Raw genomic sequence first — 23,687 nt, 5'->3', positions numbered from 1 at the left:
CAATACAATAGCTTAAAAATTGGAATTTGGGAATTGAATCACGACCCTGCAAGTACCTCTAGGTGTGATCAGACACATAATGGGGAGGAGGGAGGGCTGGGGGGGGGGGGGGAGGGGGACAGGGAGATGTAATTGACCCAAAAGTATCGTACTTTCTCACCTGCAATAGATGAAAGCACTGAAGAAGGGGTCAACCCCCAAACTACGTACGGAGCCGGAAATCTTAGGTGGGATTGTGAATTTGAGATAAAGTGAAAGTAGCGTCCACGTGTGCCAGGAAAGATTGGCGCCCAGACGCCAGATTCATGAAGCAGTTACACGAGCACTTACGAACCTGTACATCTTTTTTTTTTTTAAATCTTTGACGGCTTTGTTTACAATTATTAAATAGAGCTCCGAAGCACCAGGAGGCTGTTTATAACAATAACAACAACAACAGTTGATTGGGAAGTTTTCATGCTTGTAAACTGTTTAATAAATGTAACCAAAGCCGTCAAAGATTGAGGAAAGATGTACACGTTCGTAAGTGCTTGCGTAACTGCTTCGTGAATCTGGGCCCCCAGGGTAAGTGTGGCGCCAGGACTCTACGCCCGCCACTTGCTGATTCATGGCGTACCCTCTGCGTAGGTGTTCCTTCCCTCCCCCCTCCCCCCCTCCCCCCCTCTCCCCCTCCTCTCCCTCCTCTCCCCACTCTCCCCCCTCTCACCAGTTCTCTGCCTCTCCCTTTTCCTTTCTTTTCTCCCTCTTCCCAGGTGGAACTCACCATTGCTCCATTTCTTCAACACAATTAATCTTTAGTCTTTCAAGAGCCGTATTGTGGAGTTTTATCCTGGCCTCTGGTAGAGGTATTTAATTCTTCCAAGGTCATGTTCCTTGAATGGGCTATTAGTCTTGTAACAGTCTGAAGAAACAAATCGTGTGGGAAGATGTGTAATTGAGCAGTGTCCCCGCTCTGGACAGACCAGCTGTTGTTGTTGTTGTTGTTAAAGATTCGCTTCCTGGAACAAAAAGTTCCTAGTAGCACGGGCTATGGTGAGCCCGTACAGACCAGAGGCCAGATTCACGAAAGCATTTACGCAAGCACTTACGAACCTGTACATCTTTTCTCAATCTTTGGCGGCTTTGTTTACAATTATTAAACAGTTAATGAGCTCCGAAGCACCAGGAGGCTGTTTATAACAATAACAACAGTTGACTGGCAAGTTTTCATGCTTGTAAACTGTTTAATAAATGTAACCAAAGCCGACAAAGATTAAGGAAAGATGTACACGTTCGCAAGTGCTTGCGTAACTGCTTCGTGAATCTGGCCCCAGCTGCGGGACACTTGTAGGAAGGGCAGCCTAAAGTGACGCAGGAGCCACAAGACCCCAGCACACAACTGGACGTCAAGGTGAAGGTCAGAGAAGCAAGTTAAAACGTCTTGTTAATGTTCCATTCGAGTCACGCTTTGTTCAGGACGGCCATTAGGAGCATTTTCGTGTCATTGTCCTGGTGACTTAGCCAGCGATTGTTGGAAGGTCATAATTTTCCCCTCCAGCGTGGTGTGTCCTGGGGAGGAGGAGGAGGAAGAGTAGGAGGAGGAGGAGACGGTGACGGTGATGATAAAGGTTTCCGGTGAGCGTCGACCAGCTGTGTAGGTCGCCCAGGTGTTGGCTGAGTGCACCACCTGCCTCCCCGAGCCTCGTTATCCCCGGCCATACGCCACTCAAGCTAATAATTGTGTACACACGCACATCTTTTAGTCAGCAGCACGGGTATAATAGCCGTTTTCTGATATTGGTATCAATGATTACAGATAAAAATGTTGAGAAGAAATGTTTGTAATGTTGAATGGTGGATGGGTGGGGTGTAGGGCAGGTGTGAGACGGATACACAGAGGGGTGTCAGATCCAGGCAGGCGAGAGAGAGAGAGAGAGAGAGAGAGAGAGAGAGAGAGAGAGAGAGAGAGAGAGAGAGAGAGAGAGAGAGAGAGAGAGAGAGAACGAGAGAACGAGAGAACGAGAGAACGAGAACATATCATTTGACCATTTCCTGAAACACACCTGCTGGCCCACACCGGAAGCAACGCTGTATTGACTCACAACCACTCCTACAAGACGGACGCCAAGGGCCCGTCCTCATTCGCTTTCTCGTCCAGTCGTTCAACATTCGATAATTTTCTCACTCGTTCAACCCTTCACTCGCTAAATATCTCACCCTAGTACACTTACACAGTGACTATAAAACAATGAACAGTGAGGAGAGATAAGTAGTTGTGTAGAGACAGAGAGACATTTAAAATGAGAAAAAGTAATGTACGAGTCACATGAATTTCCAACTCTTAAGACCCTACAAGGGAATCCAGTTCTAAGATGGTAAGAAGCCTTTAGAGTTCCATAGGAGCATTAAGCTACGCATGACTTCAGTTTTACGGGCGCATTAAGCTACGCAGGAGCATTCAGTTTCAACATGAACATTCAGTTCCATCTCCAGTGTAAGTGTTGCCACAGCCACTCGACCACCTTCCGTGTCTTCGTTCTAAACCAGTGTGTGTGTGCTGGTAAATTGTGACTTGACAAGGAAGAACAAGGCCTTACAGGTAAGAGGCTGCCGTGACAGTGAAATCATGGGGGTGAAACACGACGCATTGGCTGCAGGAGGACCAGTGAGGTCTACAGTTGTGAGGCGGCGTGGATCATGAGGGAGGGAGGGTTCACAGTAGGGGGGAGACGGAGAGAGAGGTACTGTAATTACACGAAGAACGCCGACCAGCAAGACCAATGATTGTATTCAAGAACACTAATTTCCTCTTTTTTACTTCCTCATTTTCCTCTATTGGTGGTTACCGCCGCGTCACAGGGGTCGTTGACAAGGTGGCGTGTGAGAGTTGAACACCGACTATTGCTAGCAAGAGGTGGGTATACCAGTTGAATACTGACTACCGCTAACGACAAGCGGGAGTGCGAGTCTGTCAGCCACCGTCTGTCGCTAACATCAGAAATATATCACATGACGTCTCGTCACACCGCATGACTCCACAATAAGTCACATTTTTTTCGAAGCCTCGCCTCATACCGCCTCATACCATGGCATTACACACATGCCATGTGTGTGTAATGTGTTTGAGCGTTGAGCTACAGCTCCTAGGCACGTCTTTTAACCTTCAGTTCACTGGCATTATCATTATTACTTTTGTCGTCTTGGCTTTTATAACCGTCGGTTGTGTGTGTGTGTGTGTGTGTGTTTGTTTTATTTGCAAGTTAGTGTACACCAGTGTGTGTGTATGAGTGTGAGGGTGCTTGTCGGTGATCATGTGCACGTGTCACTGCGGTTAGCTCCCGCCTATCATCTATTGCCTGATATATGTCATTAAAGGTAAATTATATAGAAAAAAAAGACTCACCGCCACGCTCGCGCTGTCCGCCGGTGATTACGCTAAAGTACCAAGGCATATAAGTGCAACATAGCTCAAGATAACTATTTAGTCGGCCTCCCTCCTTGACAATGGATCCCATTAGTGGAACCCACCTCTCCCTTGACACAAACTTTCCATTGTGCTATATCGCTCCCCTTTTGCACAAACTCCCTCTAGTATCACCACGCTTCCCCTTGGTTCTGGTCCTGACTCCCCTCAAGTGACTATAGAGTCCCCACTCTCCTCTACTCCCTCTCTCTCTCACGGCCATAAAGGATTGGATATCTTGGTTGAGTAGAGCAGCCTACTAGTAGATAGCGAAGGTAGTAGTAGTAGCCCCACACATCGTGTCAGCAAGGCGGACAGCCCGCCTGCTTTCATACCTCTCACTGTATTTCTCACTTCTATACTTCCCTTCACCTATGCCTCTCCTTCCTCTTTACTCCCCCAAAAGAAAAAGTGGTGGTGGTGGAGGCGGCGAAGGAGCAGTAAGATGACGAAGAGGATCATTACCAGGAAGTTAAGAAAAAGGAGTAGATGGGAATGGAGGAAAAAGTATGGGACGTGTGTGTGTTGGGGGATGTTGGTAGGGGGGGCATGACTATGCTACGCGTCGCTGGAGATAAAGCTGAACATTATACATAATGACGTGTGAAGAAACCAGAACGGCCACATTCTTTCCTGCTTCTATGTTGTGCTTTTTGTTTCTAACGCTAGATTTATTTGCTTTGACGCTTAGCGATTTTTTTTCACTGATATGTCTATCCGGGTCTTACTCTTTCTTTCTGCCTCCGGTTGTTCTCCTTCACTCTCACTCGCTCGCTCTCTCCCAATCTCTTTATAAAGTTCAATTTCGTGTCTACGCCTCGTATACGCATATAAGAAGTGGTGTTGTGATTAAGGCAGTGTCTGGGATGCTCCCGGACGCAGGTTCGAATCTTCGTCACGGCCCTTGTGGATTTGTTCATCTTGTGTTGTCAATGTTGCTGATCCCGGCTCTATACGGCTTCAAAACTTAATATGAAATAAAATAAAAACAAAAAGGAAACTTAACCAAACTTAAAAATTAATTAACAAAATAAAGAAAGACAAATTAAGACACAAAATGGAGACGTTTGCGGCATCACGTAAGCCATGTTTCCATATCATTCTCGGCAGCTTCCTATATACGGGGGCGAGGCGGTCTAGGCTGCTAAACCCATTACCTTAGACATGGATATTGTCTTCATTCAGAAACTGAATCGAATACGGTTTCATAACCTCCGGGAACAGTGTTTTTGCAAGTTTCCATATTTATATATTTCGTACAAACAGCATAAACATTCAATTGAATTTACTCAAGTGTTGATATCAAAATGCACTGGTGAAACTAGGAGAGGTTGTTGCAATTGATGTGTGAAGCGGCCGACTACGTTGTGTGGATGTGAATTAGGCGTCAACTGCTTCTCGGAATACAACACTTAAAAGCCAGGTCTGAATAGCCTCAAACCTGAATAGTGCCACTTTCGCCGCGAATAGCGCCACTAACACTGTCAATAGTGCCACGTATACGGTAAATAGCTCGATTTTTTGCGACCTCTTGAAATGTAATGGAAAAAAAACTGATTAAAAATTGTGCTGCTATAATAAATGCCTCACATCAGTGACAGCAGCATTGTCACTGTTACAGAGGTTTGATCACTGCTACAGGAGGCTCCTGCGTCACAGCTACGACATAAGGAAATAATTTCCTGTCAGGTCGTTGACATATGCTAGAAACGGGACGGGCCTTAACACCTGTGGTACTCCACTCGTTATCTCTCCGTTTGCATATCTCCTCTTTCTCTCTTTCTTTCTCAGGAAGGAAACAGAGAGAGAGAGAGAGAAACACACACACACACACACACACACACACACACACACACACACACACACACACACACACACACACACACACACACACACACACACACACACACACACATATATAAGGGAAGGTACTCCGTTGGATACAGGAGTACCTAAGTAACAGGAGACAACGAGTCAGTGTGAGGGGTGAGGTCTCAGATTGGCGAGACGTTACGAGTGGAGTACCGCAGGGGTCAGTCCTTGGACCTATACTGTTTCTGATATATGTAAATGATCTTCCAGAGGGTATAGAATCGTTTCTCTCAATGTTTGCCGATGATGCAAAAATTATGAGGAGGATTGAAACTGAGGACGATAGTAGGAGGCTACAAGATGACCTAGACAGACTGAGTGAATGGTCCAACAAATGGCTGTTGAAGTTCAACCCGAGTAAATGCAAAGTAATGAAACTAGGTGGTGGAAATAGGAGGCCAAACACAGGATACAGAATAGGAGATGAAGTCCTAATGAAACGAGCAGAGAGAAAGATCTAGGAGTTGATATCACACCAAACCTGTCTCCTGAAGCCCACATAAAAAGAATAACGTCTGCGGCATATGCGAGGCTGGCTAACATCAGAACAGCGTTCAGGAACCTGTGTAAGGAATCATTCAGAATCTTGTACACCACATATGTAAGACCAATCCTGGAGTATGCGGCCCCCAGCATGGAGCCCGTACCTTGTCAAGCACAAGACGAAGCTGGAAAAAGTCCAAAGGTATGCCACTAGACTAGTCCCAGAACTAAGAGGCATGAGTTACGAGGAAAGGCTGCGGGAAATGCACCTTACGACACTGGAAGACAGAAGAGTAAGGGGAGACATGATCACAACCTACAAAATCCTCAGAGGAATCGACCGGGTAAACAAGGATAAACTATTCAACACTGGTGGGACGCGAACAAGGGGACACAGGTGGAAACTGAGTACCCACATGAGCCACAGAGACGTTAGAAGGAACTTTTTCAGTGTCAGAGTAGTTAACGGATGGAATGCATTAGGCAGTGATGTGGTGGAGGCTGACTCCATACACAGTTTTAAGTGTAGATATGATAGAGCCCAGTAGGCTCAGGAATCTGTACACCAGTTGATTGACGGTTGAGAGGCGGGACCAAAGAGCCAAAGCTCAACCCCCGCAAGCACAAATAGGTGAGTACAAATAGGTGAGTACACACACACCTACCTGCCTGCCTTCACTCCACAGCCGCTTCTTTTAGGCTTTCAGCATATATACTAGATTTCACTGGTGACAGTGATTGCGGTGGTCTGGTGATTACCACAAGAAGGAAGTCCTCCTTGAGCGGTCAACGGTTCATTGATTAATCGTTTAATTGTCCACTCTCGCAACACTGTAAATTAAAGGCTTCGTCACCTCCATTTATATATAGCTTCTTACGGAAGAGACGGTTACGATATTAGTGTGTTTATTTTCGAAAATAGTTTGAGTTATGATAGCGCAGTTATGATAGTTTGAGCAGCGAAAAACTTCCTTTATTGCATGCTTTCCCTGCTTCCTGTTGCCCACTGTAGGCTTTCCTTGGCTCCTTTTGCTTCAAGCCATTCCTTGTAAGCTCACTTTTTCTTCACGTTTTTTTTTAATGCAGGCTTTCCTTGGCTCTTTGCTTCCTGTCATTCTCTGTAAGCTGCCTTTGCTCCTTTCAGTTATCGTAGCCTCCTCTTGCTTCTTTTCGTTCATTGCAGCCTCTTGTTTTTTTTATCTTGTCGATCGTTCTAAAATTAAAGTACTTAAAGTAATTATTTAGTTGAAGGTACCAGTATGTAGTGATGGACCACCAGAAAGTTGATTCTTGTATTGTTGAATTTACAGGAAGCAAACGCAGGTTACTATTGTGTACGTGCTTTACTAACTTCATCCAGGTGTCTGCCGGAACACCGTCCAGGTGTCTGCTGGAACACCGTCCAGGTGTCTGCTGGAACACCGTCCAGGTGTCTGCTGGAAAACGAGAGTTTAGCAGACCCGGCGAATTGTTCACTTTGCTCCTAACGTATTTAACCATTTGCTGTAGCGTTTGTAAACATAACGTAGAATCGGGACCTACATCTAAATGACTCTAACCTCAACTCATCAGGTTAAATGCTTCCCCGGGACGTTAAAGTCTGCCTCACGGTGTAGGTTTCTCTGTGGACTGGATAAAGAAAGCGTACTACTTAAATTAGTGGCCGCAATGTGGCGCACTTGCCGGCCGCCAGCCAGCCACCTGGACGCCGTGCCGCCGGCCTCTTGTCACTCACCCAATTTCCCTCTTGTGACAAATTCTCCTTAACACACAACCGTGCTGGTGAGTGCGACCCAGTTAAGACTTTGAGAGTCGCATGTTCAAAGGGAAATTTATGAACATCTCCAAATGGAACCTTAACCGGGCTGTAACTAGTACATCAGATGGCGAGCAGCGACGTCGTAACAACCTGGTTGGTCAAACCGGGCCGCGGGGACATTGATCCTCGAAACCACCTCATCTCTCAGTTGTGCAGTTTCTTCCCCTAAAAATATTTGCAAAACGAACTCGCAGCGCAATAAAAAAATGAACTAATTCAAGCACAATACTTACAATTTGCAAGCACAAACAGCAACGTAGCCAGTATATCAATGGCCGACACCTGTTCAGTGCAATAGTGTGCAACCGCCTTATAATGCAGTGTTACCAGCTCAAGACCGACAGCTGGTGTGTTTCACCATCTGTTTATTCTATATTCTATACTTTCTCGATATATAATAACGCATTGCTGGTTGCCTCTCAATTTCCCTTTGTACAAGGCAAGGTGCAAAGTAAGTTTAGGGTTATTGTCGGATATTTTGAATCCTAAAATATATTCTATTTTATATATACATATATTTAGATATAGATATACTTGGATATATTTACAATTGGAGAAATACAATTGGGGAGTGAAATAAATACGTGCCGATTCAATAATTAAATCGTATATTTTCTAGTTAACATCTGTAAAATATAATATTGATGCACTCAATACATTACACTGTACAACTTAATATTTTATCGATTGGAGTTTCCGCAATGGTATGAGTAATCATATTTTACTTACAGCCACAATTGTAAAAATAATACTTCTTAGAAAGAACGAAGCCAGTAAGATTATACAGTATAGCACAGCCTCAATTGTATTTTTAAAAGTTTTTAATAATAATTCATTAAGATGGCAATGTAACAATATTTTAGTGTTATCGCCGCGCAGCTATTTTCATATATTTTGGGGTAATATCCAGGGGCCAGATTCACGAAAGCACTTACGAACCTGTACATCTTTTCTCAATCTTTGGCGAATTTGTTTACAATTATTAAACAGTTAATGAGCTCGGAAGCACCAGAAGGCTGTTTATAACAATAACAATAGTTGATTTGGGAAGTTTTCATGCTTGTAAACTGTTTAATAAATGTAACTAAAGCCGTCAAAGATTGAGGAAAGATAACACGTTCGTAAGTGCTTTCGTGAATCTGGCCCCAGAATATTATTGGAAATCCCAGAGTTGAGTTGGCTTGCGTGAAGCCAGCTACAGCCTTGACCAGCCCACCTCCCTGATTCCCACAATTGGTTATATCCGGAGATCTGCAGGACATTTCAAGGTTAGGTTGTCATTACGTTGGTGATGAGTAGTAGCCTCAAGTAAACACGATAGGGGGAGGTTTGACTTTCTGATAATGTTATATTGTCTTAGATTGTTGACTATGACCTAGGAATGTCTGCTGTGATGCCTCTGTAAACACTAGTTGATGAGAATATAAACACGTGGTGAAGCTTTAGCCTATTGTCCTAACAGATCTTGCTGTCTGTCCGTGCTGTATATTTTCTCGATACCCCAAATTATCTTGGAATTCGGCATCACATCAAGATATTAAAATTTAGCTTTTGGTATTTATCCTCCCAAAAATGAAACATCTTTAGTTATATAGATGGAAAGGAACAAAATTAGACGAACTCGAAAAAGGTCCACGTTTTGTATTTTTATCTTTTATAATCTGTTAAAAGGGCAAAAACCTAATGTTTGCTAGGATTAATATAGTACATATATATACCAAATTCATTCCAACTCGACCTCCAAGAGATTGTAGTTGACGTCACAATGTATTTAGTCCTCCTTGACCACGACTTGTGACCACGCCCACGGCTTGTAACACTCTTTCCAGATAGTTACATTTCAAAGTGACCACACGACCAATTGAAAACATTAGATACCGCTAATACACAGCCTCGCCTTAGTCGTTTGGTCATGGCCACTAATACATAATACTGGGTTAACTCGCTAGAAATATTAACACTCCAGACTGACAACCAGAACGCAATTCCATAGTCTCCTGAGACTGATGGAGGCCTACTAATCTACCTTAAATATGGTTAAAAAAGAATATATGCAATGAAGCCTAGATTTACTTAAACAGCGAAACCATAGACTTATTCTTTCAACAAATCGTAAAGAATACCACAAGCTTACAGACCAACCAGAAACAATACTTAAGTCCTAAACAAAGTGGATTTGGAGGCAGCAGCACAAGCAGCACAAGCAACACCAGCAGCACAAGCAACTGCACAATCATCATCTGCAGCACAAGCACAAACTGCAGCACAAGCAGTAGCTGCACTAGAAGCAGCAGCAGGAACACAAGCACCAACAGAGCTCTAGCTAGGGTCGAGTACACAGCGTTCATCGCCACCTGCGGTTTCCTCTATTCACTTATTTTGCTTCCCACCATAAAAATCATGTAATTGCCTTCTGACTTGACGTCTGCCGTACACAGCTGTGTGGACCAGCACCCATGTGTTGCTGGTCTCCTATCTGATCACATGGTAGGGAGATAACTATAGTCACTAGGGGTCCTGCTCTGTGCAGTTTCTTCCGTGAGGTGAGAAATGTATTTATTTGTTATTATTTTAGTGCTATATAGTCACACTGGCATAGCACTTTACCTTGATAATTATTTATTTTCACCGTAATACAAATTGCAGTAATAATAACTTATTATAATTAAAACTACTTCATTTTGCTCGTTACTTGTTAGTTATATCAGTTGTTGCAATATAGAACTGCACTTTTCTGTACAGTTATCTGTAGCTTTGCGGGTGTGCTTAAACGTTATTAAAGACCATTTTCCAACATTAGTCCCTTTATTTAAAACGTTCGATTAGTTAAGTGAATGCATGTTGTGTTTATCGTCCTGTCGCTAATACAAGTTCTACATATTTTACACATTTCTGACAAGAGGATCAAATGTCCTCCTTGCATAGCTGTCAGGTAATTAGTCGGATGATGTTTGGTATTCATGGGGAAGAGACTTGTTGAGAAGCAAAGCACGGGAAAAGTATTTTGAGAACTTTGTCAGATGCACGCAGGCTAGCCTAATCTGAGGCCTAGATTAGGTTATGCTTTACCTCTACGTTTGGCTAGTTAAGCATTTAGATTTGGATAGATTGGGTTTTGATTTTTGGCTCCCCATTATTTTTTTTTTAATTCCCGTATTGTTTCTTTTTGTAATTTCGATTTGGTCTAGACATTTTAGTTCCAAAATAGACATTTCAATTATTGAAATGTCCATTTTGTAACTAAAATGTCTAGTATACTATGTACTATGTATATACTGTACTTGCAAAGTATGTACGTAGACCATAGTGTGCTAGTACAGTATGTACTATGTACATATTTTACTAGCACAGTATGCACTATGTACATACTGTGCGGGCACTATACGTGTATGTTGCCTCTTATTTGTTAGTCTGAATTTAAAACATTGGGTTGAGGAGATTGAGTTTCGGAGAGCATTTATTAAACAAACTCAGCGTTACAAAGCTCCAGCTGGAGGACCGTAGTGCACAGGTGTAGTTCAGTGTGAACACTTTGACATATACTTTTTATGAGGTGACATTTTTGCTAGATTAGAGGTAGATTGTGGCTCGCGGGCTGGGTGGTGCTCTGGACCTAGATTCAGGAAGCTCTGTGTATTTCTTCGTAAGTGGGTTTGCTACGAAGGTTCCTAAGTGCGCCCTAAGAAGATGCTTAGGTGCTATTCAATAAGGTATACTTAGGAAGAAAAATTGTTGGTTCACCTGCGTGCCGATAGAGGTCACTACTGTGTTTCGTTTGGCCAATCAGAGAGCAGCAACATTCTTCATATTGAAGATTTAGCGCTGGCTTATCGCAGCTCTACTGCCTCCTATTTACGTCGAATTTTCTTATAAAATTAGTATATTTCGAAGTAAAACAATGTTTTTTCAACTTCTACAGCCAGCACCGACATTGTAGTAAACAAATATGTTACATTTGTTGTTTACCTACGTAATTCTAAGAGATACTGTGTAGCTGTCCTTGTTGCTCGGAAGATGCGCTGACAATTATTGTATATATTTACTGAATTTACCCAAGGGCCACTAACTATCTAGTGACCTCGAAGAGGACAGAAAGCCGGCGGCTTGTTGAAGGGCCCGCCAATTGTCTTAATTACATTTTTTAGCTGGAATTTGGCATTTACGGCTTCAGCGGGTAGGCGGTTCCATGGGTTTATAGCCCTCTTGGTGGAAAAAACATCTGTTTTCAGTCCTACTTGAGAGAACATACTCTCCAACACTATATCTGTGATTGTCCTGTTATCAGTGACTTCATACCAAATGGTATGAGGTATTTTCAGCTCTGTAATTACTTCATACACTCAGGAATATTGGAAGATATTCTTGTGCTGCACCCAGATTTTGCCAGTGGAGGCTAATAGATCAGCATTAAGTATTTTGTTCTCTCCTAATTCCATGTATGACTGGCCATCCTGTGAGGTGAGCTTGTAGCTGGTTTTTGATCTACACTGTGTGGTCCTTTAGACAGAATAGGGAAGCAGCACATTGCTGTGTATACCTAAACATGTTTAAAAATACATTGTTTGAGAGGAGTTTTGTAGAAACTGGTAAGAGTAATTATAATATAATGTTTCCATGATTCAGTGCTTACCTCTTGTGAAAATTGCTTAGAGTTGTTTAGTCAGAGTTGATTTGTTTTTTGTATTGAGGCTGGTATTTTCTAAATTGATTCCATGTACAGTATGTCTAACCATCCTGTGAGATGGGAGTATTAGATAAACTTATAGCTAGTTTTTTATCTACACTGTGTAATATTCCATATAGAATAGGGTAGCAGCACATTGCTGTGTATACCTAATCTTCTTAATAAAAAAAATCAGTAATAAAGATTTTAAATTATAGTTTGTATTATTACAAATACAGTACTGTATTATCCTTATTAAATCATGTTGACCATGGATCATTAAGATCTCATGTTGATATGTAATACAAGTCATATTTCTTTTGAACTGCTAATCCATGCTAATCATTCATTAAATTGTGTATTATGTCTCAATTTTTCACTTCCTTGGATATACTGTACAGTACAAAAAGATAGGATAAAAATAAACCAGTAATATTTCTTTCATTATATTTTTCATTTAAATAACTGCATCAATATTTTTACAGCTGACAGGATTTGTTTTACCATACAGGTGCATTATTTGTTAAAAAAAATTTGGTTTATTGTTACACACAATGGTGCTACATAGCCTTCCCAGCTTGGTGCCTTCTTTTAATACTTACTGATTAAAAAATAAATAATAAATACATTTTATTCAGGAAAAGTACATACAGTTGATTTACAAACATAATGTTGGATTTATAGACAGAGCTAGTACATACAATACCTAAAGCCACTAATACTCATAGCATTTCGGGCAAGGTGTGGGGGAAAAAACACAGACTAAAACTTAGTAATCGGGATTAGGTATAAATTGTGTTGAAAGAAGGAATAAAAAATACAAAAAGGGGGGTTAGCATAGCATAACTCAGCAATTGCACATGTTGGTGAACAGCGTTGTTTAAAAAATAGCAAGACATGGGTTGACATTTAGGAGGTAAGTTAGGTTACATGGAGTTAATTAGGCAGTACTTGGTTTAACTCTTAAACTGGTTGAGAGAGGTACAGCCTTTGACATGATTCGGGAGGTCATTCCACATTCTGGGTCCCTTGATTTGTAGAGCACTTCTAGTTTGGTTACACACAGCCAAATTGAGTAACAGGAAGAGGTCTTGGACACAAATTTGTTCCATGCTAAATGTAGAGGAATCAGCTGAGTATTCCTCAAATAAAATAAGTTGCCTCAGCTTATAAGGTAAATAAAATAAGCATTTCTCAAATAAGTAGCTGCCTCACCTCACTGCCTTACTGCTACATAGCCTTCCCGGCATGGTGCCTTCTTTTGATAATTACTTGTTCCACACCCAAATTGTATAACAGGAAGAGGTTTTGGACCCCTACTTCCCTCTCTCTTTTTTAATAATCTACAGTATATAGTCATAATTATAGCTTTAAGTATTCAATGAATAAAGTTTGTGACATTTTTACCCTTCTCCTTACCTAACATCATTTGTGCAGCATATTTTTATTTTATGTCTCACCCAGATTTAATTTCAAAATAAAACCAAACTAAATAAATTAGAAATGGGTATGTATAGCTAAGGTACACTCTTACTACTAGGTGAACAGGGGCATTTGGTGATAGTAAATGATCCCATCAGGCAGGGCTCATCACCTTCTCTCATATTTCATGTTCACCAGTGTTTATTTACTTAATAACTACTGGTATAATATCTTGCTATTATAAAACTAATTCTACTATCATCAAACACATATTTACTTCAAGTTTCAAGCAGAGAATGCATATATAACTAACACGAAGGATTCCTCTTCACTAGATTCACCAGCTATAATATTTTGGTCATGTTCCAATATCATAAATCGATCCCAGTGTTATGTAGTAGAGAAAAAATGACTTATATCCAGTTTACGTAAAGCTACGAGTGGTCGAAACCACACTTAAATCCCGGAATGAACTTACGAAGATTTTTCCACTTAGGGTACCTACTTGAATACGGACCTAGCCGCCACGAAGGCGCTAAGAAGGAATTCGCTCTTAGCTAAGAGGAAAAACCTTCGTAAGTACCTTCCTGAATCCGGCCCCTGGCTATTGGAGGAGAGTGGCCAATCGACCTGGTTTCCATTAACAACTGCAGCAAGGTGTGGAGAATCTTGGCTTATTGGTATAGACATTTTTATCGAAGTTATATTTAAAATAAGGTGCCAAGGTCTGGAACGGCAGATAGCACTGTACATTACTTAGTGAATCCTTTGTAAATTGATCTTGCAATGTTTACGTACATAATTAGTTTCCCGTGTTAATTTTAAATGTTTTCGTTATGAAAATACTTTTCATACTGTTTCTCATGGCCCCTGTTTGGCTATGTGTGATGCGTTACTAAGGTAGGCATGTTGTAAGTGATTTACATCCATGGGGTCTCTTATTTAGCAACTCGTGAGTAAATATGTATTGTGTACCACAGCGAAGCAACCTTGATGGTGGATCCGTTCTCTTGGCAAGTAGAAGGCGCTCTCTCGTATTACATGTTGTGTTAATGATATCGTCCTACATTCTTCGCCATATGACGTTTCAAAATAAACAAGAATGAGAAACTTGTACGCGGATACTTTTCAAGATGTCATGGCCTTTCCAAGTAATAACACCGCACCATTACAGAAATATACAGCATGCACAACACAAGCACGCCGTAGTTTCAATAAAACAAATACAGTATATATAAATTTTAAACAAGTGGTATGCTCCATGACTGTCGTACGACGTGTCCTCTCGAAAAATACATAGCATTTTGACGTCAAAATCCCCACAACGGGCAAAATATGATGTACTATAAATCGTAGCGACTCAAAAACGTTCACATTTTCTGTATATGGGTCGCTTGGTTAGGTTAGGTTTGAGTGTTTTAGTACACCATTTTGTGCCCGTTGTGGCAACGTTAGAGGACGGACTGGTATACACGTCTTGTACTGGTATCACAGACATAATAGAATAGAAGTCTTATAGTTTATAATATTTATAATAAACAAGCCCTCCTGGAAACCGTTAATGCTCCCTTGCCCCAGAACGGCCCCAGGTCTATTGTCCTGAAGACAGTTCGAATACCACCTGGAAAGTATATATATTGGTATTTTTGCTGGCACAAAAGAAAACAAAAAGAATTGACTAAATATATTTAGGCTCATTTGTTTTAATATTTTACACCAAAGATGATCGTATTGCGCGATACTACAGGCATGTCTGGGTGATTACACAAGAACTATGCTGTTTGGTATTGGGTGAAATTATAGGGCAAAAACTAAATTTTAATATCCATATTTCTATGATATTTTAAATTTGAGAACTTAAAATCTACTTTGTTTTAATTTATTAAAATGATTACGATAATGTTATTTAATTCATGTATATCTTTTGCAGGTGAGTTGTGACAAATCCGTTTTGAAACTGGAATCGTCTGGGTTGGTGTCCTCATCAACGCCATGTCTCTTAGTAAGTACCGGCAACCCAGTAAATTATTATTAAAAGAAGGCACCAAGCCTGGAAGACTATTTAGCTGGTAATCCATCACAAACATATACCATAACTGCTGTTGTTGGTAAGTACTAGTGATCTTGTACAGTACTCTGCTGCTAGTGGTTCATTGCTTCCCACAGACAGCCTGTATTTTTTGTTCGAAAATATACTAATATATAATATGAACAAATATAATAGCATATGCATAAACTCATTTGAATACATGATTAGTAAATGCTTATTGGTACACAAATTACCAAACACTTTGCGCTTGTGAGTATACCACACCTCTCTTTGCCCTTCTAACATTCTACGCCCTTGAGCGAGACATTGATATCCACAGAGCCAGACACTTGGTTTGCCTAACCCCCTATACACCGTCACTCCACCTGAACTGTACAATCTGTAGGCAGCCGCCACGCCCTCTCCCCCTCTCCGCAAGATAAGAGTTCATTACCTCCTACCTCTACTGGTCGACATGGCTTACTGACCAATTACAATGAGCTTCCATTAGACCAAAAAGGCTGTTTAGTGCTCTAGTTTGCGCCCTGTGAAAGGGTGTACACGTCTTTTGTCATTACATCTCGGCTTCTTGTTAGGTTCACGTGTTGCCAATTAGTTTTTACTCTGTATTTGACCACATAAGTATCTGAACCATCGTAGCCAGGCCAGGTGCTAGACTCTTGACGGAACGAAAATGCGGAGTAGATACAGTATTGCTTTTTCGTTTAATTTCCGCCATATTTACACACAAAAAAAATCATTAAAACTATCTTAGCAACCATTAAATATAGGGTAGTCAAACTATTCTTGTTTAATCATTTAACAGTCGGCAGATTGTAAGAATTATTGAGCTCGTTCATAATTAGAAATAAATAAATGTTTTCTCCCAGTGACGGAACTCCTAGTCGTAATGGCTTGGTGCTTTCCCCCAGATAGTTCCCTTCCCTTCCCAGTGACGGAGGTGACGACTTTTGAAGTAATGAAAGATAATTCAATACAACAATTACCTCAAGTAGCAGCCCGCCCTCACAAGGTTGACAAACGTCAGATTTGAAGTGAATTTGGTGGCACAAGTCCCCCAGCAAACACCCGCCAGTAGGAAGTGTCCTACTGGAGGGTGTCACTTCCCTCCAAAAGGAAGTGTCTCCTCCCGCCAGGAGGCGGAAGGAGACACTTCCTTTTGTCACTCGAGCTGTTTATTCATCTCATCTCTCGGAAGGAAATAAGAGTGAAAGTAAAAGACGGTAAAAATATGAGAGTGAGAAGCCAGAGACATTATTGGTGAAGTGGACAAAAACTAGCGGCTAATGAAGGGCCCTCGCTGGCCTGCCTCAGTGATTCTTCTCACAATAGATTTTTGTCTAACTCAAAATCTATTGTAAAACAATCTTGACCTATGCCTTGCTGGTGGAAAGTCTCGGGTGAAATCGACACAGTTTAATACAAACTTGCTTAAATTCTTAAAACAAAAGTAGGCAAGTCAAGATTATTGAGAGCATGTACGTTCTTATGCAACATGATACACATGGTATCATTGAATTGTTTTTAGCGTAGACTACACATGTATATAATGATTTTGCACATGTATATGAATGATTTTGCATGTGGCACATAGAGAAAGCGGGCTGAGTAATTGGGGGAAATATCGTGTAAAAATTTTAAAATATGTTAGACATGTATATTTGTCCAAATAATTTTGTTCCAATTTGTCTTATATTTGTCTGAGCCGAGAGAAATATTAGCAGGCTTTTTCGTCTGAGCTTTAAAGCAAAACGCCAAAAGCTATATTAGACATAAAAGACCGTTATATTTACCTGTAAGCGGTTTCCAGTTTTTCTCCTCTCGCCGCGCGCGACCGGAGGCTAGGCTTACTCTGTTGACCGCCTTATCAATCGAGCCTGTTTGTGACCTACAGAGCCACCACAACCCGTCTGGTCAGGCACCTGGGATGAACTTGTTCACTTCCTGCTTGGTTGGTATCACCATGTCCTCTAAATGGTGATCATGGATTCCCCTAATAGTTGGTAATTCTATACTTTCTGTCATATCTCTTGACTCCTGCAAAATATTTTGTATTGCAGTTTTAGAGAGACCTTATAATGGGACGTTTCATGGGGTGATGTTGGAACGTTTCATGGGGTGATGTTGGAACGTTTCATGGGGTGATGTTGGAACGTTTCATGGGGTGATGTTGGAACGTTTCATGGGAGATATTGCCACCGATCATGGGGGATGTTGCCACCTTTCATGGGTGATGTTGGGACATTTCTTGAGGTGTAAAAACTAAGAATGATAATTACGCTCCCGAGAAACCTTTCACCTGACACTTGACTAATTAGAAGACTCTTACCTTCCTCTCTCTCTCTCCGGCGGAAGTTACCACAGCGGGAGTACTGCTGAAGGTCGTCCCAGCGTACTAGTGTGTGGCAAGTGGCCCAGCTCTCACCCCCCGTCTACACTGAACACGGCAGAGGCACGCCGTAATCATCATCTTCCTCTCAAGTTGTCTCAATTATTATATAGTTTATTGGACAGCGTCACTAGATCATCACATTCACTCGAAAAAATTTACCACTTACGGGCTATTCATGCCCGTGTCACCTCTTGGGTGGCTTAATCTTCATCTATCAATCGTCACTGGATGATTCCAGTGACGATTGGAATCGTCATGAAGGAGTGTTTGGTTAATAACTTATAGTGTTGTAGACACTGGGTTGAGTTTCGTTAGTAGTTGTGCTTGTGAAATGTTGCGGGTTGTGGAGGGCCTTGTGGCTAGCCTCGTCATTCTTGGGCGTAATTAGTCTTACCGATTGGTGTTCGCCTTGTTCTCGGGACTAATGCGCAGTATATATGTAGTTATACAACCCGTTCTCGCAAATTTAATAAGTCAATATTGACTTATTAAATATGTGCATAGGTGACATACTTAACATAATAGATACCCTTAAAAAGATTCATAGAAAACACCGACCTTACCTAACCTTGTTAGTATCTTAAGATAAGCATCTTATTGCTTCGTAATTACAATTATTACCTAACCTATAATAGGTATAGGTTAAGTAATAATTGTAATTACGAAGCAATAAGATGCTTATCTTAAGATACTAACAAGGTTAGGTAAGGTCTTTGTTTTCTATGAATCTTTTTAAGGGTATGATATACTGTGTTTACTACATGTAGCATAATGAGATACTGTTTCCTTATAAACTACTATGAAATATTGATTGATAAAGGATTCACATCTCCCTTTGCGCTTGTGCTGAATAAACTATTATACGTTAAGTGACATCGACAAAAAAATGGAGACTACTCACAATTAAACGAGTCCTGTCACTATTGGCACCGCTGTAAAAATTATCATGTAAATCTTGGGACATCTGAGTTCCCGGCACTGAAATCTGAGGGGCAGGGCCTGTTAAGTTTCTCCCGCAGGCTACTGGACGAGGCTCCAGGTTCAATTGACAGTCACATCTGTATTAACCAATCAATTTCTTTATTATACACCCCATACCCATCCCGTGGGCGGTGGTGGAGAAGGGTTACAGAGGCAATTTTTTCAGCTTCTCAAGTGAAGAATATAAGATATATGGACAAGATTCTTACAAGAATCGCTGAGATATATATATATATATATATATATATATATATATATATATATATATATATATATATATATATATATATATATATATATATATATATATATATATATATATATTTTAAATTCATTCAGTGTCACAGAATGTATCTCTTAAGTCACGCACTGCTTACGTAACTGCGGACCTTTGCCAATTATTAGTCATTGTTACAAATACCTCACCATGGTCGACCACGCATCATAATACACACTTGAAAACACCCTCGAGATTAAACATTCCATTATCAGTACTGAAATTATATATATATATATATATATATATATATATATATATATATATATACATATATATATATATATATATATATATATATATATATATATATATATATATATATATATATATAATAATAATAATAATAATTACTGGAGAGTGTGAACACCTCACAGCTTAATTTGACCGCTAGCGTCACATAACACAATATATATTATATAAAATGCATCATATATAACCTTACTAAATTACCTAAACTTTTACGGGCTCACTATAGCCTGTGCTACGTGGACATCTTGTTCCGAGTAGCTAAATCTAATAGAACAGTCTAAACTTTTTAGTTCCATATGATTGCGTGGACTAGATTCACAGACATTCAAGGATTCTTTTGTATAATGCTGTGACTAGTATAATTTCTGTTTCAAAATCGTGTGTGTACTCACCTAGTTGTGCTTGCGGGGGTTGAGCTCTGGCTCTTTGGTCTCGCCTTTCTCAATTGTCAGTCAACTGATGTCAGGTTCCTAAACCTATTGGGCTCTATCATATCTACACTTGAAAGTGTGTATGGCGTCTGCCTCCATCACATCATTTCCTAATGCATTCCATTTCTCAACCACTCTGACACTAAAAAAAGTTCTTTCTAATATCTCTGTGGCTCATTTGGGCACTCAATTTCCATCTGTGTCCCTTAGTGTGTGCACCCCTTGTGGTAAATAGCCTTCTGTCTTTATCTACCCTATTAATTCATTTTTGAATCTTGTATGTGGTGATCATGTCCCGTCTTAACTTCTGTCTTCCAGCGACGTGAGGTTTAATTCCCGTGGTCTCTCCGGTTGTGTGTGTGTGTGTGTGTGTGTGTGTGTGTGTGTGTGTGTGTGTGTGTGTGTGTGTGTGTGTGTGTGTGTGTGTGTGTTTATGTGTTTCGTAATGTCATACAATAGTCAGGGGAAAAAATACACTTGAGGATGTATTTGACCACTCCGTCGCTTAGTAGTTAAAATATTAGAAACTGTCCCCATCTTCCTAAAGTAGGTTTCTAGCGCAGATTTCTATGGTTTCTAATTCCTGTAAGCTGGTGTGATGACTATATAGCTATATCACCACCAGTTCGCTATATGATTCCAAATCGTCCACATCTGTTCAGTCAAACATTGGGCGATATAAATATTTCGGCTCGTGTCGGTGACTCGAACATGAAGTAGTGACTGAAGACCTGTAAATAAGGTACTCTAAGGTACCTTGTAAATGTTTCCCTGTCCTTGCGCTCTTCACGGCCTACTACTCCTTAACTGGCTTCTGTTTTTGTTGAGTTAAGTGCTTGTAGTAGCACACACAGCTTCTGACCCTTCTGAAAAGGGCTTTTACCTGGAACACTTTTACCTAGAACACGATCCAACAATATATTTACAATTAGGTCGTTTATCACCTCTCTCTCTCTCTCTCTCTCTCTCTCTCTCTCTCTCTCTCTCTCTCTCTCTCTCTCTCTCTCTCTCTCTCTCTCTCTCTCTCTCTCTCTCTCTCTCTCTCTCTCTCTCTCTCTCTCTCTCTCTCTCTCTCTCTCTTTCTTTCTCTTTTCGCCAGATGCTATGGAAATATCACGGTGACTTGCATCCCTGGCTGTTTTCTGTCTCCCATCTGTTTGTGAAAGTCCGCTTTCTTGATCTCAATAGAAACTAACTTTATCGACATGACTTGCCCGCGGATTGTGGGTCCTCGGTCCAGCTATGGCAGGATCACCGACATCACGACCAACTGAAGGGTTGATTCACGCTCAGTGGCCGAGGAATTTATATGTCGGAGAGGAACTCATATTAATGACTTTGATATATTTGGTTGACATGTTGAGATAAAGGTGAGGGGGGGGTCGCTGACGATGAATGGGGGATCATTGTAACATAACATGTCAGTAGAAATGTGTGAACTGGCCGGACACAGACACAAGGAAAGGTGCGAGTGGGAATACCTGCATTAATCAGTAGAATGGAAAAAGGTGGCCTTAGTCTGACTTGCAAGAGTTTGAGGAAATGAACTAAATTGAATACGAGCGTACTTTTAAAAGTTGGGCTGTTTATATCCAGGAGACACTAGTGTTAACAAAGAAATTATGAGAAAAATACAAGGAAATAGTTATTAAATGAGAGAGTAGTTCACATGTGGAGCTCACTAAGCATGTTTTAAGTAAGTAATGTCAGTGTTTACAAATCAAGACTTGACCAGTGTCAAGGGTACGGGGCAGTGTCAGCAGTGATCACTTCATCAAAATGCCAAAAAAGTTAATTACAACTTCCTGACGTTACGAAAACCAAAGCGTATTCGTGAGAGTTTTAAAGTTAAAATATAGATAGAGGTGAGGAACCGGTTTCCACAAGGACCAGTGCTAGGTCCTCTTGTTCCTGATCTGCATGACTGACACACCCGAGTACGTGCATTCCTTGACGTTACTATTTGCATACGATATTAAGTTGGTGAGGAGAATAACAAATCATGACTACAAAATGGTCAAAGATAGGCTGAATATTCAGCCTAAATAGGCTGAAAAATTGAGACAAATGGCTTATGGAGCTCAACCCCAATTAACTGTAATGTTATGAGTGGGTAAACAAGATGACCAGATGGGCAATACAGAGAGGAAAGCAACTAGAGGCCTCAGTAATGGACGAAGACCTAGGAGTGGACATCCTGAAGTTTCGTCCAAGATTCACACAAACACATGTAAGTTAAACCTGCAAACACTAAAGGGAAGATGCTTAAGGGATGCAGTCACGACATACAAGATACTAACACAAAGTAAGCTGGGACAGACTGTTCCGGATAAGAATTATGGCAGAAAAGTCAGGTGGAAACTGAAAACAAATGATCGAAAGAGTTGTGTGGAAGTAATTTCTGTGTAAGAGAAGTGAATATTTGGAAGAAACTTCAGAAAATAGACAAATTCGTCGTAAGAAATTGAGAGCAGTGTTGAACGAGATACTCAAAAGTGAAGAGGCGGGCCCCAAGAGCTGCTCCTTCCAGCCCGCAAGCATATGTAGGTAAGAAAATGTCGTACACTGACCTAACACTCACTCCCAGCACATTCCATCATCTTTATCAGGTGCTTAAGAGTCACCTACAAACATTCGTTTCATATTTTTCTCTTTTTTTTTTCTCTCCCCCATTTAAGATGCTAAGAACTCGGTGTCCAAAAGCCATAAAGAGAAACCGTGAAGGGTGATGGCTAGCGGGGAGCACCGTGACTCTCCCTGTTTGTTCACCACTTTTCTCTGGCAGCCTTGTTCGCTGCTTCGCTGCCATTCTCTGGATGCCTTGTTCCTTGCTTGTGTTCGCTGGCATTCTTTGGCAGCCTTGTTCGCTGCTTCGCTGCCATTCTCTGGATGCCTTGTTCCTTGCTTGTGTTCGCTGCCATTCTCTGCCATTCTCTGGATGCCTTGTTCCTTGCTTGTGTTCGCTGGCATTCTTTGGCAGCCTTGTTCGCTGCTTGTGTTCGCAGGCATTCTCTAGCTGCCTTGTTCGCTGCTTGTGTTCGCAGGCATTCTCTAGCTGCCTTGTTCGCTGCTTGTGTTCGCAGGCATTCTTTAGCTGCCTTGTTTTCACCATGTGTTCGTTGCCTTGCTTCTCTCTCTCTTTCTTTACCACTCTTGCGTACAGCTCTTTTTTCGTTGGCAGATGGTGGCCCAGTTTCCAGCACTAAGAAAGTTGGGAAGTATTCACTTGCTGTTTTGTGTGTGCACTCACCTAACTATGCTTGTATGGATTCCAAGTCACTTAGGTTGTTATACATACGCTTGAATCCGTGTACTTCCACCCATAAAGTACACGGATTCTTAAGTCATTCAACTTGGGTAATATTGACACTGATGTATCTTTTACCTATATCCCCTTAGCTCACTCGGACGTTAGTTCTCGATTGAGTTCTCTTTCATGTACCAGCAATATTAAATACACTTGTGTACCCTTTCAATTGAGTTGAGTATTTTGTATGTAGTGATCATATTTTCCCCCTTTTTATTTCTTCCAGTTACACGAGGAAGAAATAAAAGTATAAGCTTCATATAATCTTTCGTTGTAGCTCATGTTGGTAGTGTTAT

The 23,687-nt window shown here is 41.0% G+C and overlaps 1 protein-coding gene across 5 annotated transcripts in view; it reads left to right on the top strand.

Moving 5' to 3' along the window:
* The window catches only part of LOC123760005 (uncharacterized), a 105,755-nt gene that overhangs the window by 48,753 nt on the left and 33,315 nt on the right, over positions 1-23,687 (top strand). Inside the window, exons 1-2 of one of the 5 annotated variants that reach the window (XM_045745340.2) lie at positions 2,090-2,354; positions 15,632-15,703. The exons of 2 other annotated variants lie outside the window; for them this stretch is intronic. In XM_045745340.2, the coding sequence (XP_045601296.2) occupies positions 2,352-2,354; positions 15,632-15,703 (75 nt within the window). In that variant the 5' untranslated portion in view covers positions 2,090-2,351. Of the gene's footprint in view, positions 1-2,089; positions 2,355-15,631; positions 15,704-23,687 lie in introns of those variants that run through there. 2 more of the 5 variants (XM_045745336.2, XM_045745339.2) reach the window with 2 other exon arrangements.

The sequence above is a fragment of the Procambarus clarkii genome, chromosome 16 (genome assembly GCF_040958095.1).
Source record: "Procambarus clarkii isolate CNS0578487 chromosome 16, FALCON_Pclarkii_2.0, whole genome shotgun sequence".
Lineage (NCBI taxonomy): Eukaryota > Metazoa > Arthropoda > Malacostraca > Decapoda > Cambaridae > Procambarus > Procambarus clarkii.
This window is presented reverse-complemented; position numbering and strand designations above follow the sequence as displayed.